Genomic DNA, 14,796 nt, shown 5'->3' on the forward strand with positions numbered 1-14,796 from the left:
CCCCTTTGGGAAAGGAACGTTTAATGACAAAAACCCAACTCGGACACGGAACTGAAACCAAGCGGCCCCGAAAGAGGAATAAAAGTGGTGGTGGAGCAGCCACTGGAGCAGGGGAGGGGCCTCTTTATTGGGGGCTCCTGGGAGCTCGCTCGGGGAGGGGGCTCCGAAGGCCCGGTGGGCGTTGGGGAAGCGCCGGGGGCTGAAATCGGGGGTCGTCGCGGAGGCGTCGCGCCAGGTCCGCCTGGAGCTGGGGAGGGGCGGGGGAGGCTGAGACTCCACCCCCGTGGCCACACCCCCACTGGGACCCCCTCATCTTCTCCCACCCCTTCTGAGGGTGTGAGACCCCCAGAATCCTCATAACACGCCCCCATCCCCTGCTCCACCTCCAGGGTGTGAGACCCCCAGTTAGACCCAGAGCCCACCCTGCGACCCCCAATCTTCATCCTTCTTTCTCCAGCCCCCACCTCATGCCTACTCAGAGACCCCTCCCACCACCCCTACCCCTTCATCTGCTGCCTGTACCCCCTTGCCCTCACCTGCTGCCTGTCCCCCCTTTGTGCCCCTGCCCTCACCTGCTGCCTGTACCCCCTTCTGCCCCCCTCACCTGCTGCCTGTACCCCCTTTGTGCCCCCCTGCCCTCACCTGCTGCCTGTACCCCCCTTTGTGCCCCCCTCACCTGCTGCCTGTAGCCCTCCTGGAGGGGTCCCTGGCTCAGCTCCTGCTCAGGCTCTCGGGGTCCCGAGGGTCCGGGCCCGGCGGCTCGGGCGGCTCGACCCACGGCCCTCGGCCAGGAGCAGGGGGCCTCGCCTGCACCGCCTGGGGGGAATAGGGCGGGGGTCAGAGGGTCGTTTTAGGAGAGGGATCCATTGGGGGTCACTCCAGGTCACTCTGGGGGGGTCAGTCTGGGGCACTCAGGGGGTCCCTCAGGGGGTCATTGTTGGTCTGGGGGGGGGGGGTCAATCTGCGTATTTTAGGGGGTCCCTGTGGGGGTCACTAAGGGTCAGTCTGGAATCACTTAAGGGGTCCCTGAGGGTTACTCTGGGGCTATTGGGGTCCCTGGGGGTCAGTCTGGGGATCATGGGGGTTCCTAGGGGTCCCTGGGGGTCAGTCTGGGGTCCCTGGGGGTCAGTCTGGGGATCATTGGGGTCTCTGAGGGTCACTCTGGGGTTATTTGGGTCCCTGTGGGTCACTCTGGGGACCACTGGGGATCCTGGGGGGTCCCTGGGGGTCACTCTGGGGTTATTGGGGTCCCTGGGGGTCAGTCTGGGGGTCCCTGGGGGTCAGTCTGGGGGTCCCTGGGGGGTCACTCTGGGGTTATTGGGGATCCTGGGGGGTCCCTGTGGGTCAGTCTGGGGGTCACTCTGGGGATCATTGGGGGTCCCTGTGGGTCAGTCAGGGGTCCCTGTGGGTCCCACCTTGCGGCGCTTGGCGGGCATCCCGCTCAGGTAGGCGTCGCTGAGCGGGGGCTGCGCCTTCCCCTTGCGCTGGCGCTGCACGTCCTCGCGGATGATGGGCACCCACTCCTGGGGGGGAAACAGGGTGAGGGGGGGTCACAGCGCCTCTCACCACCCTCCCACCCCCGGCCCCTCCCCACTCACCGGGGCACGGCGGCCGCCCAGGCCTCGCTGTCGCTCTCGGAGGGGGCAGGGCCTCCTCGGCCGTGGTGGCGGGGCGGGGGACCTCAGCGCCGTCCCGCTGGGGGCACACGGGGGCTCAGCGGGGCGGGGCCTGGGACGAGCCACGCCCTCTGTGCGAGGCTCAGCCCACCCTGCACGGAGCCCCACCCCCAGCACAGCCCCGCCCCTGCAACAGACCCCACCCCAGTGCTAAGCCCCACTCCCAGCCACCACAGCCCCACCCCTGCATTAGGCCCCACCCCCACCATAAGCCCCGCCCACCTGCGCCTCCTCCGGGGGCGGCTCCGCTTCCTGAACCTCCATTGGCTCCTCAGGCTGTGGGGGTGGGGCCAGAGTAATGAGAAGGAGGGGTTAACTCGGGGGTGTGGCCAGCAAGGGGTGTGGTTCAGGGTAGGGTGGGGCTTGCAAAGAGGCGTGGCTTCCTGCAGGGCGGGTGTGGCTGTTTGGGGTGGGGCTGCTGGGTGGGGTCTCATCAGGGGCGTGGTTTCCACCAGAGGGGTGTGGTTACCAGGGTGGGTGTGGCCTGTTTTTGGGTGTGGTAACGAGTGTGGGTGTGGCCTGTCCTGGGGTGTGGTTACCTGTGTGGGTGTGGCCTGTCCTGGGGTGGGGTTACCAGTGTGGGTGTGGCCTGTCCTGGGGTGTGGTTATCTGTGTGGGTTGTGGCCTGGCCTGGGGTTACCTGTGTGGGTGTGGCCTGTCTTGGGGTGTGGTTACCTGTATGGGTGTGGCCTGTCCAGGGGAGGGGTCGATATGGGGGCTGGGGCTCAGGGGTGGTCGGCGCCGCGGTGTGGGCGGGGCTACCTGGGCATGGGCGGGGTTACCTGGGCGCGGGCGGGGCCGTGGGCGGGTCCCGCTCTCACCTGTCGTGGCGGGGGCTCGGGGGGCTCCCCCAGGTGCCTGACGTAGGGCAGCACCTGCTCGGGGGTCACGGGCATCGACTCGAGCACCGCCTGCAGCCGCAGCCCCACCACGGCCGTGAGCCAGCCCACCAGCGACGGCGGCACGTCGGCCGACAGACGGCGCTGCGGGCACAGGGGGGGTCAGGGGGTCAGGCCCCTTCCTTGGGGTCCTCCCGGCCCCCCCAGCCGCTCCCCCGGCCCCACTCACGATGCGGTCGCTGATGAGAGCCCCCAGGGCGCCCCTCTCGCCCCGCAGGCAGTGCAGGTTCAGCGCCAGGCACTCGAACAGGCCGCGGTTGCAGAGCTCCAGCAGGCGCGGCCCGAACGAGCCGTCTGGGGGGGGATGACATGGGGGGGACGCGCCGTGAGCCACGGACTTGAGACCCCAGGACCCCCAGACCCCACTGTGTTACCCCCAGCCCACCCCCTGAGCCCCCCCAGCCCCCCTGTGACCCCTCTGAGCCCCCTGACCGGTGCAGCGCAGCACGTGCAGGGCGATGCGGTTGAACTGACCCCACTGTACCCTGTCTGTACCCCCATCCTGTGCCCCCCTGAGCCCCCCAGGACCCCCTGAGCCCCCCGTGTCCCCCCTGACCGGTGCAGCGCAGCACGTGCAGGGCGATGCGCTGAACTGCTCCCGCAGGAACTCCACGTTGGTGCGCGTGATGTCCACCCCGTCCGCCACTCGCACCCGGCCTGGGGGAAAGGGGGGAGGAAAAGGGGTGGGGGCTTAGGGAGGATCCCCAGACCTCCCCATGGAACCCCAAAGCTGCCCTCAACCCTCAGAGCCCCCCAGCAGCTGCCCCTTAAAGTGCCTCTGCAGCCCCTGCAAACACCCCTAACACCCCCAGAGACCCCCAGTCCCTCTGAGACCCCCAACTCCTGAGACCCCCAAAACCATCTGAGACTGCCCCCAAACCTCCTCACTGCCTGGGAACCCCAAACCCCTGAGACTCCCCCAAAGCTTCCTCCACCCACTGGGACCCCCCACCAGGTCCCCAAATTGGCTTCACAAAGACTCCTGAGAGAAAACTCATCACCCCCATGAGACTCTCCAATCCCCCTAGGTCCCCTCTCAGACCCCAGAGCCCCCAGAACCCAGAGCCTCCAACCCCTGAGCCCCCCACTCACGAAGCTCTCCCGGATGAACCCCTCCAGCCCCATGATCAGATCGTGCGTCGCTGCCTGGGGGAGGGGGGGGGCAATGTCAGAGCCCCCCAAAATTGGGGGGTTCGAGCTCCTCCTCCCCAACACAAAGGGGGGAGTCCTAAACCCTGGGGAAGGTTTTTTTGGGGGGTTCAGGGGCAGTTTAGGGGTTCCTAGTGTTGGTTTGGGGGGAGCTTTTAGGGGGTCCCACCCCTTGGGAGTGCCCGGGGGGAGCTTTGGGGGAGGGTCCCAGAATCTCAAAGCAATTTGAGGGGGTTTTGGGGGATCTTTGGGGGAAGTTGGGGAGTCCCAGGCTTAGATGACTTGGGGGGTGTTTTGGGGGGTCCCCATATCTGGGATGAATTGAGGGGTGCCTGGAGGGAGTCCCAGGATCTCAGAGGAATTTGGTGTGAGGGGATCCCAGGATCTCCAAGGAACTCAGGGGTGTTTTGGGAGGGTCTGAGGGTCCTGGGGGGTCCTGGGGAGGTTTTGGGGGTCCTGGGGAGGGTTCTGGGGTCCTGGGTGGGGTTTGGGGGTCCTGGGGAGGGCTGGGGGTCCTGTGGGGTTTGGGGGTCCTGGGGAGGGTTTGGGGTGTCCTGGGGGGCTCTGGGGGTCCTGGGAGGGTTCTGGGGGTCCTGGGTGGGATTGGGGTCCTGGGAGGGTTTTGGGGGTCCTGGGAGGGTTTTGGGGGTCCTGTGGGATTGGGGGTCCTGGGAGGGTTCTGGGGGTCCTGGGGGGTTTTGGGAGTCTGGGAGGTTTTGGGGGTCCCTGTATCTGGGACGAGCTGGGGGGCCCGGGGGGTCCCTCACCCGCACGTTGGCCTCGGTGGGGTCGCGGCCCCCCAGGTATCTCTGGCGGAAGCAGCGGCGAAGCAGCGGCTGCAGCCGCGCCAGGGGCTGGCACCGCCCGTGCAGCAGCAGCACCACGTCCACCATGGACAGGTGCTGGCAGATCAGAGCCAGCAGGGCCCCAAAAAACCCTGGGGGGGGAAAAAATACATGGGGAGGGTCAGAGAGAGCCCCCCAATAACCATGGACAGGTGCTGGCAGATCAGAGCCAGCAGCGCCCCAAAAAACCCTGGGGGGGGGTCACAGAAACATGGGGGGGGGTCAGAGAGAGCCCCCCAATAACCATGGAGAGCCCCCCAATAACCATGGACAGGTGCTGGCAGATCAGAGCCAGCAGCGCCCCAAAAAAACCTTGGGGAGGCAGAAATACATGGGGAGGGTCAGAGAGAGCCCCCCAATAACCATGGACAGGTGCTGGCAGATCAGAGCCAGCAGCGCCCCAAAAAAACCTTGGGGAGGAAGAAATACATGGGGAGATGTCACAACCCCCTAAAGACCTCCCCCAACCCCCCAGGACCCCTCCCCACTCACTGTCAGGGCCAGGGATCCCCCATAAATTCTCCAGCCCCAAAAAGAACCCACAGTATCCCCCAGCCCACCCCTCACCGTCAGGGCTGGGGGTGCCCTCGAGCAGCCCGGGGGTCTCCCAGAGCCCCCCCAGGACCCCCTCAATCCCCCTCACCGTCAGGGCCGGGGGTCCCTCAGCAGCTCCCCCAGGGACCCCCCCAGCCCCCCCTCACCGTCAGGGCCGGGGTGCCCTCGAGCAGCCCGGGGTCCCGCTCAGGCGGCTCAGGAAGGCTGCGATGCTCTCGGGGGGGCCGCTCGGGGGGGCTCCCAGGGGGCCCAGCATGGAGCTCAGGACCCCCTGCAGGACACTGGTGAAGAACTCGGGGGAGGCTCCCGGGGGAGGGGCGGCGGGGGCGGGGCCGCCCTCGGTGGGGGGAGGGGCTGGGGTGCCCTCGGAGGGGGCTGGGGAGGGGGTGGCGGGGAGGGGGAGGGGCAGCGGAGGAGGAGGAGGAGGGAAGGGGGAGGGCCCTGGTCAGTCGGGGAGGGGTCTCGGTCGAGGGGGCGGGGCCAGGCTGGGTGGCCTGTGGGGGAAAAGGGGATTAGAGGGGCGGGGTCAGGGGCTTTGGCTCTGCCCCTTTCATGCCCCACCCTTTTGATCACTGGCTCCACCCCCTCCCTCAAGCCCCACCCACATCACATGTCAATCAATCTGTGTCTCCACCGCCTTTCTGGTGCCCCACCCACTCCACTCTGTCCAGCAACCTGAGCCCCACCCCCTTTCCCAAGCCCCACCCACTCCACCCTGTCCATCAATCGGTGGCTCCACCCCCTTTCTGGTGCCCCACCCACTCCACCCTGTCCATCAACCTGTGGCTCCACCCCTTCCCAAGCCCCACCCACTCCACCCTGTCCATCAATCGGTGGCTCCACCCCCTTTCTGGTGCCCCACCCGTTTCATCCTGTCCATCAACCTGTGGCTCCACCCTTTCTCAAGCCCCACCCACTCCACCCTATCCATCAATTGGTGGCTCCACCCCCTTTCTCAAGCCCCACCCACTCCACCCTGTCCATCAATCGGTGGCTCCACCCCCTTTCCCAAGCCCCACCCCTTCCCCTGTCAATCCATGTGGCTCCACCCACATCTGTGACCCCTCCCTTTCCTCAAGCCCCTCCTCTCCCCCGGCCCCACCCCTTCCCATGAAGCCCCACCCACCTGCAGCAGCTCGGCCACGCCTCCAGGATGGCCCCACCCCTGGCACGGCCACACCCACCAGGGGTTGGCCCTGCCCCAGGAGCCCCCAGCAGCCCCCCGTAGGGGAGGGGCCGAGCCCTCAGGACCCCCGGGCCCCCCAGACAGAGGAGGGAGGGGCCGGTGGGGAGGGGGTGGGGCCGAGCCGGGGGAGGAGCTGAGGTGGGAGGGAGGGGCCGCAGGGGAGGAGCCACCCTGGGCTGGGGAGAAAAGGGGGGGGTCAGGGGGGTGACACCCCCAAGACCCCCAGAACGTGACACAGAGGCCCCCTCAGTGCAGCCCCACACCCTCCCAGCACCTCCCAGTCCCATCCCAGCACCTCCCAGTGCCCACCCAGACCATCCCTGTACCCTCCCAGTCCACCCCAGTGCCCCCAGTCCATCCCAGTCCCTCCCAGTGTCCCCAGTCCATCCCAGCACCTCCCAGTCCCCCCCAGTGCCCCCAGTCCATCCCAGTCCCTCCCAGTGTCCCCAGTCTGCCCCAGTGTCCCCAGTCTATCCGAGCACCTCCCAGTCCCCCACAGTGTCCCCAGTCCATCCCAGTCTGTCCCAGTGTCGTCCCAGATGTCTCCCAGTCCATCCGCAGTCAGTCGTCCCAGTCCCCAGTCCGCCCTCAGTGCCCCCTCTCAGTGCCTCACCCAGCACCAGCGGCTGCATCAGGAGCTGCCCCACGAGCCCACTGATCACCTGGGCCAGAGACGCCCCCCCAGGGGCCTGGGGGGGACACGGGGGGGTCAGGGGGGACCCCCAAACCCTGGGACAGCCCCCAAACCCTGGCACAGCTCCCCCATCACCTCAGGTACCCCCCAAATCCCTGGGACTCCTCCACCACCCCTGGGAACCCCCCCTCACCACCCCTGGGACCCCCAAATCCCTGGGACCCTCCCCCACCACCCCTGGGACCCCCAAATCCCTGGGACCCTCCCACCCCTGGGACCCCAAATCCTGGGACCTCCACCACCACCCCTGGGACCCCAAACCCTGGGACAGCCCCCACCACCCCAAGGCCCCCCAGACCCAGGCAGAACCCCCCACTACCCCAGGAATCCCCTCCCCACAGTCCCCTCCTCAGCCCCCCATGTCCCCCCACTCACGGGGCCGGCTCCGGCCTGGGGGCTCCGGGTGGGTGGGCCTGGGGAGGGGCCGAGGGGCGGGCGATGACGACGCGGGCGGGGCCTGGAACCCCCACGGCCTGGCCTGGGGACAGGGGGTCAGGGGGCATGAGACTCCCAGAGACCCTCCCAGGGGTTTGGGGGCATTCAGGGGTCCCTCTGGGGAGGGGGTTGGGGGTCAGGGGTCTCTGAGGGTCAGGACTTGGGGGTCCCAAGGAGGTAATTTTTAGGGACTGGGGTTCCAGAGGTCAGTTTTAGGGGTGGTGGTCCCAGGGGTCAGTTTTGGGGTCAGGGGTTCAGTTTTTGGGGTCAGTGGTTCCAGGGGTCGTTTGGGGTCCCAGGGGTCAGTTTTTGGGGTCAGTTTGTCGGGGGTCAGTTTTCAGGGTGTGGGGGTCCCAGGGGTCAGTTTTGGGGTCAGTTTGGGGTGGGGGTCAGTTTTCAGGGTTGGTGGTCTCAGGGGGTCAGTTTTTGGGGTCAGGGGGTCTCAGGGGTCAGTTTCGGGTGGGGTCAGGTCGTTTTGGGGTCAGGGGTCAGTTTTGGGGTCAGTGGTCTGCAGGGGTCCAGCTTTTGGGGTCAGGGGTCAGTTTTGGGGTCAGTGTTCAGGGTGCGGGGTCAGTTTTTGGGGTCAGGGGCCAGTTTCAGGGTTGGTGGTCTCAGAGGGTCAGTTATCGGGTGGGGTCCCCGTGCCTGTGGCCGCCGAGGCCGCGGCCGCCATGGCCTGCTGGGTGATCTGGTGGGCCACAGCCTGCAGGAACTCGGGGGGCAGTGGGGGCAGCTGCACCCCACCCCGCCTGGGGGCACAGGGGGTCAGGAACGGCCCCAGGGACCCCCAAACCACCCCCTACACCTCCCTGGACCCCTCCCCACCCGAACACTGAAGTACTCTTAGAAACCCACCCCCAAATCCCCCCAAACCCTCTCCAAAATCCCCACCCGAGACCCCACCTGAGTGCCCTCCCCCAACCCCCACTCACCGATGCCCAGCCCGGGGCCGGGGGTCCTGCCGAGCCCCCCTGTGGGGAGACCCCGAGTCTGGAGTGGGGGGGGCACAGAGAGAAAGAGGAGGGGTCAGAATGGAGCCCCCCCTGTGTGGGGGGAGCAGAGGGCGGGATTTGGGGGGGCAGGAAGGGGTCAGAATGGAGCCCCCAGGCGGACAGGGGGAGCAGGGAAGGGGATTTGGGGAGCAGAGGGGGGATTTGGGGTCTCACCCTGGATGTTCATGTGCATCATCACCACGGGCTCCACGCTCTGGTGCGAGATCCGGATCACCCGGGGCGGCCCTGCCTGGGGGCCCTGGGGGGGCTGCAGGGGGCCTCGGGGGTCCCCGGGGTCAGGGGGTGGTCGGGGGGCTCAGCGGGGCCGGGGGCCCTGGGGGCTGGGGGCCCCCGTTCCCTGCCATCGTCACCGTGGTGCCCACGTTGATCTGGGGGCGGGGGGCTTAAGGGGATTTCAGCAGCTGGGACCCCCAAATGAGGGTCCACCCCCACCCCCTCCCTGTTTTGGGAACCCTCCCCTTAACACCAACCTGGGGGACCCCAAAACTCCCACAACCCAACATCAAGGAGCCCCCATCCCCTATTTTGGGGTGCCCCCACCCCCAATGTGGGGGTCCCTCCAGCTCCCTGATGTGGGGGTGTCTCCAACCCCTCCCTCCCTATTTCTGGGGTGTCCCCCACCCTAAAACACCCTGAGATGGGGGTCTCTCCACTTCCCTGATTCGGGGTGTCCCCCACCCCAAAACACCCCCATGTGAGGATCAGGTGTGTCCCTCTCCCCCGAATTTCAGGGTCCCCCACCCCAAAAGACCCCCTGTGAGGCTCAGCCCTCCCCTCACCTGGATGGGGATGGTCGCCTGCTGCACCAGCATGGGGGCCCGTAGTGGGGAGGGGCCGGGCCAGGTGGAGGGGGCGGGGGCCCCCAAATTGCAGCGGAGCTCCGAGAGGGCCACCAGGGCATTGCCCAGGAGACGCTGCCCCTCCCCACCAGGTTCACCAGGCGCTGGGCCTCCTCTCGACCCTCCGTCTGGGGGGACACGGGGAGTCAGGGGAGGGGCTGGGACCCCCAAACAACAACAACAACCACTGACCCTCCGTCTGGGGGACACAGGGGGTCAGGGAGGGCTGGGACCCCCAACAACAATCACCGACCCTCCATCTGGGGGTCAGGGGAGGGCTGGGACCCCCAAACAACAACCACCACCACTGACCCTCCGTCTGGGGGACACGGGGGTCAGGGGAGGGCTGAGACCCCCACCAAACAATGATCACTGACCCTCTGTCTGGGGGGGTCAGGGAGGGGCTGGGACCCCCAAACAACGACCCTCCCCAGGAAGGCATTTCCGGTCACCAAAAGGCACCGAAATCACCCCAATTTCACCTCGGGGTCACCCAGACCCCCCACCCCTCAAAACTCACCTGTGACCCTCCCCACACTCAGACCCCTCAAGGCCCTGCCAGGATGTCCCCAAACTCCTTGGGAGCCCCCCTCAAAATATCCCAAAATACATCCCAGCACTACTGGATGGTTCCAATCTGCTCAACAACCCCAGGACCCCCAAACCCTTGTGACCCCCCAGACCCATCCCAGGAACCCCAAAGCCCTCAGGACCCCCAAAGCCCCTTGTGACCACCCCCAGACCCATCCCAGAACCCCAAAGCCCTCAGGACCCCCCAAACCCCTTGTCACCCCTCAAACCCCTCCTGTGCCCCCAGCCCCACTTGAGCCCCCTCTCACATTGTTGTTGTAGTCAGCAGTGCCAGCCGTGCCCAGCAGCTCCCGGTAGCGCTCCCGGAAGGGCTCCAGGCCCATCCCCAGCCCCCTGTGTGACCCCCCAGACACCCCCAGCCCCATTTATCCCCCTCACGTTGTTGCTGTAGTCAGCAGTGCCAGCCGTGCCCAGCAGCTCCCGGTAGCGCTCCCGGAAGGGCTCCAGGCCCATCCCCAGCCCCCTGAGTGACCCCTGTGTGCCTCCCCAGCCCCCTGAGTGACCCCCTGTGTGCCCCCAAACCCATTGCACCCCCAGCCCCTTTGAGCCCCCCTCACATTATTGTTGTAGTCAGCAGTGCCAGCCGTGCCCAGCAGCTCCCGGTAGCGCTCCTGAAGGGCTCCAGGCGGCTCTCGAGGCGCCCGCAGCTCCCCAGCACCTCCCCAGCTCTGCCGGCGACGGGGGCTGTGGGGAGGGGGCACAGGGTGGGTCTGCAGCCCCCACACCGCCCCTCACCCACAGCCCCCCAGCAACGCTCACCTGGCGGCCTCGGGGCCCGGGGGGCTCAGGGCCCGGCTCGGGGGCCTCGGGGCTCTGCGGGACCCCCGACGCCTCCATCGGCTCCTCAGGGGGGCCGGGGGAGCCTCGGGGGGCCAGGGGGCCCCTCGGCCTGGGAGGGGGAGCGGGAGGAGCCCCCGTGCCCTGGAGAGGGGGGAAAAATGGGGGAGAGTTGAGGGGGGCTGGGAGTGCCCCTGGAGGGTTTGGGGATTTTGGGGAGATTCTGGGGGGCTTTGGGGAGGTTCGGGGGGTTGGGTCCCCTCACCTCCAGCTGTGCCAGCACCCCCTGGGTGGGGTTTGGGGGATTTTGGGAGGTTTTGGGGGGTTTTGGGGGATTGGGTCCCTCACCTCCAGCTGTGCCAGCACCCTGAGTGGGGTTCAGGGGTATTTTAGGGGTATTTTGGGGAGGTTTTTGGGGGAATTTGAGGTCCCGCTCACCTCCAGCTGTGCCAGCACCCCCTGGATGTCCCTCAGCATGTGCTGGGCCACCAAGAGCCTCATCCGGGGCTCGCTCTGGAATTTGGGGGGGTCGGGGGGGTCACTCAGGGCCCCCCAACACCCCCCTGGCCCCAAAAAGCGAGGGGGGGGCACAGCCTGGCCCCCCCAGACCCACCTGGGCAGGGCCCTGGTCCATGTTGATGTGAACGTCGACCGAGGAGCCGTCGATCTGCGGGGAGGGGGGGGCCAAATTACACCCCAAAATTACTGAAACCCCCCCAAAATGAGCCCCCAAATTACCCCCAAATAATCCCCAAAATCAACCATCCCCTGCCTTTGAAATCATCCTCAAAATTACTGATCCTACTCTAAAACTACCCCCAAAAACACTGAACTTCCTCCCAAAAATGAACCACAAAATCACTCCTCAAACAGCCTCCAAAATCAGCCACCCCTTGCTCCTGAAATCATCCTCAAAATCACTCATCCTACCCTAAAATTACCTCCCAAACACACCGAACTCCCCCCCAAAATAAACGTAGCAATTACCCCCCAAATCACCCCTGAACCCCCCAAATCACAGCCCCTCCCCAGACCCAGCCCGAAGCCCCCTGAGCCCCCTCACCGGCAGGTTGAAGGTCCCCACCATGACGTAGCTGTTGCTGTTCCTGTCGGGGCCCTCGAGTCCCCCCGTTCTGGGGAGGTGCCCAGGCCCGAGGGACCCCCGAGTTGGGGATTGGGCCTGGGGGGGGCCTCGTTCCACCAGGTGGATCACCTTGCCCCCACATCTGGGGAAAAGAGGGGGTCAGGACCCCAAATCACCCCCAAATCGCCCCATAAACACATCTTGAATCACCCCCCAAATAAACCCAAATCAGCCCAAAAAAAACATCCCAAACGATCTCCAAAAAATACCCAAATCACCCCCAGAGAAACTGTGAAATCACCCCCAAAATAAACCCCAAATAAACCCAGATTACCCACCAAAATAAACCCCAAATCACCCCCCAAAAAACCCCAAATTACCCACCAAAATAAACCCCAAATCAACCCCCAAAAAAACCCAAATTACCAACCAGAAAAGCCCCAAATCACCCCAAAACAAACTGTGAAACCACCCCCCAAAATAAACCCCAAATCATCCCTCCAATAAACTCAAACTACCCACCAAAATAAACCCCAAATCACTCCCCAAAACCACCCAAATTACCGACCAAAATAAACCCCAAATCACCCCCCAAAAACACCCGAATTACCCACCAAAATAAACCCCAAATCACCCTCCCAAAAAAACCCCAAATCACCCCTAAAGAAACCCCAAATCACCACCACCCTCCAAAAAAATAAACCAAACCCAAATCACCCCAACCAACCTCCAAAAAGGTACCCAAATCAACCCTAAAAAACCCCAGCCCCCTGATCTCCCCTCAGGGACCTCCAAGCCCCCGAGCCCCCCGATCCCCCAGATCCCCCGGATCCCCATCCCTCACTGTATTCTGCGCAGCCGGCGCTCGTCCTGCAGGACGCGGCCCTGGTAGATGAGCCGCTGCTTCTCGGCCGCGATGCTCACGGAGCCCGCGATGCGCTGCTTGAACTCCCGCACCGAGATCTGCGGGGCCGGGGGAGGTGTCAGTGTGTGGGGATCTCCCCGATTTTTGGGGGTTTCTTTGGGGTGTTTTTACCTCCGGCTCCACCTCGAAGCTCCGCGTCTGCGAGTCCAGGGTTTTCACGAGCACCTGCAGCACCTCGGGCCGCTCCTCCGCCATGGCGGGGCCGCGATGGGGGTCCCGGTTCGGGGGTCCCGGATCGGGGGTCCCCGGGAGATGAGGGGGAGGGGAGGGGGCGGCGGTGACGGGCGGGCCTGAGGGAGGAAGGACGGGTTGGGGGGGGTGTTGTTACAGCGGGGTCGCCCCCGCAGCGCCCCAAACACCCCCAACCCCTCAGAGCCCCCTCAGAGCCCCCCCGGTCCCACCTCGGGGGTCTCGACGCGGCCGCGGCGGCTCCGGCCCGGCGGCTGCTCCGCTCTGCGCCTGCGCCGCGCGAGGCCCCCGCGGGGGTGCCCCTGCGCGCCTGAAACGGCACCGACCCCCCCAAACCGAGGAGAATCCGGGCCCGGACACCCCCGCAGCCCCCGCGGGGCGCCCCGAACCGTCCCGGGACGGCCCCGCCCGCCCCAGCGGATCGTTACCGGCGGCGGAACGGCCGCCCCGCCGCCAATGGCGGCCCTCGGGGGGCCCCGCCCCGCCGCTCCTGTGAGGGCGCCGCCATCTTTAGTGAGGGCAGGACCCCCCTCCTCACCCCCCCACAACCGGTACCGGCACCGCGGGGTCCCAAAATCGCGTTTATTCACCAAAAAAACGCGCGGGGGGAGGGGAGGGGCTGGCGGCGATGGGCGGAGCCAACGGCGAACAGGGGGCGGGGCGCGCCAATCAATCAATCGCAGTGGGCGTGGCTTCGTGTGCGTGTGGCAGCGGGCTGTGCTGTGACGTCAACAGGGGCGGAGCTTTGGCGGTCACAGTGGGCGGGGCCTGTCCTGGGTTGGGGGCGCTTTTGGGGGGCTTTGACCTCCCCCTGGGGGTGTCTCGGTGGGTCTTTAGTGTTTCGGGGGGCTCCCAGGGGCCTTTCTGGGGGTCCCCGGGTGTGTCCTGGTGGTCCATGGAGTGTTCCTGGTGATCTTTTAGTGTTCCTGGTGGTCTGGGGGGTCCAGCGGGGGTTCTGGTGGTCCCTGGGTGGCTCAGGGTGGTCTTTTAGTGTTCCTGGTGGTCTGGGGGGGGGGTCCCGGGGGGTTTCTGGTGGTCTTTCAGTGTTTCTGACAGTCCCTGGGCAGGGGGATCCGGGGGGGTTTCTGGTGGTCCCCGGGTGCATCCTGGTGATCTTTCAGTGTTCCCGGCAGTCCCTGGGCAGGGGGGTCCAGGAGTGTTCCCGGTGGTCCATTATTGCTCCCAGTGGTCCAAGGGATGTGGGGGGAGGTCCCGGTGGTCCAGCAGGACCCCCAAGCGGGGGGGGTTGTCCCTTACTCCTCAGGGGGCCCCCTCCCTTTGTCCTTGCCCCCGGTGGGGGGGTCCCACCATTCTGTCAGCGGCTCCTCCTCCTCCTGCTGCTGCTGCTGCTGCTGCTGGGGGGTCTCCGTGCGGCCGGGGGGGCTCCGGGCGGGTCTCTGAGGCTGGCGAGCAGCACCAGCGCCTGCAGCAGCGCGTAGAGCCCGGCCAGGGGCAGGAGGTGCCGCAGCAGCGCCCGCAGCGCCGCGGCCGCCAGCGCGAAGGCCGCCAGGCCCTGCAGCCAGGCCCCCTGCGCCCCCGGCCCCGCAGCCCCAGCGCCCCCAGCGCCGCCCGCGCCGCTCCCAGCGCCCCCGCACCGCCAGGTCGAACACGTGCCGGGCCAGCGCCAGGCACACCTCCAGCGCCTCCGGGGGCTCCGGGCCCGGGGGCCTCGGCCCCACGGAGGGTCCAGCGCCCACGGGCACATCGCGGGGAGGGGCTGCAGGAGAAACAAAGGGGGTGAGGGGGCAGTGATGAAAGAGGGGGCTGGGAGTGCCCCGGGGGGGGTTGGGGGTCCCTTGGGGTCACTTGGAGCTGCAGCGGGACCCCCTGCGTGGGGGTTTGGGGTCCCCACTCCCCTCTCCAGCTGTGCCAGCACCCTCTGGATGGGGTTTGTGGGGGGGGTATTTGAGGGGTTTTGGGGTCCCCACTCCCCTCCAGC

General features: G+C 66.7%; 1 protein-coding gene across 1 annotated transcript; it reads right to left on the bottom strand.

The window, feature by feature from the left end:
- Positions 1–20: 20 nt before the first annotated feature.
- On the bottom strand, positions 21–14,378 carry BAG6 (BAG cochaperone 6). The gene is given in 31 exon segments (XM_050307663.1): positions 21–51; positions 104–210; positions 212–247; positions 677–816; positions 1,391–1,552; positions 1,599–1,695; positions 1,899–1,952; positions 2,498–2,659; positions 2,745–2,869; positions 3,008–3,060; positions 3,169–3,232; positions 3,664–3,721; positions 4,492–4,667; positions 5,287–5,488; positions 6,919–6,999; positions 7,418–7,482; positions 8,085–8,188; positions 8,372–8,429; positions 8,549–8,700; positions 8,702–8,820; positions 9,232–9,368; positions 9,371–9,419; positions 10,131–10,193; positions 10,440–10,550; positions 10,642–10,803; positions 11,050–11,172; positions 11,273–11,326; positions 11,723–11,885; positions 12,588–12,706; positions 12,780–12,958; positions 13,448–14,378. Coding segments are annotated over 30 exon segments (3,111 nt in total). The 5' UTR covers positions 12,864–12,958; positions 13,448–14,378.
- Positions 14,379–14,796: the final 418 nt, after the last annotated feature.

The sequence above is a fragment of the Myiozetetes cayanensis genome, unplaced genomic scaffold (assembly GCF_022539395.1).
Source record: "Myiozetetes cayanensis isolate MyiCay16 unplaced genomic scaffold, myiCay2020 scf124, whole genome shotgun sequence".
Classification (NCBI taxonomy): Eukaryota; Metazoa; Chordata; class Aves; order Passeriformes; family Tyrannidae; genus Myiozetetes; species Myiozetetes cayanensis.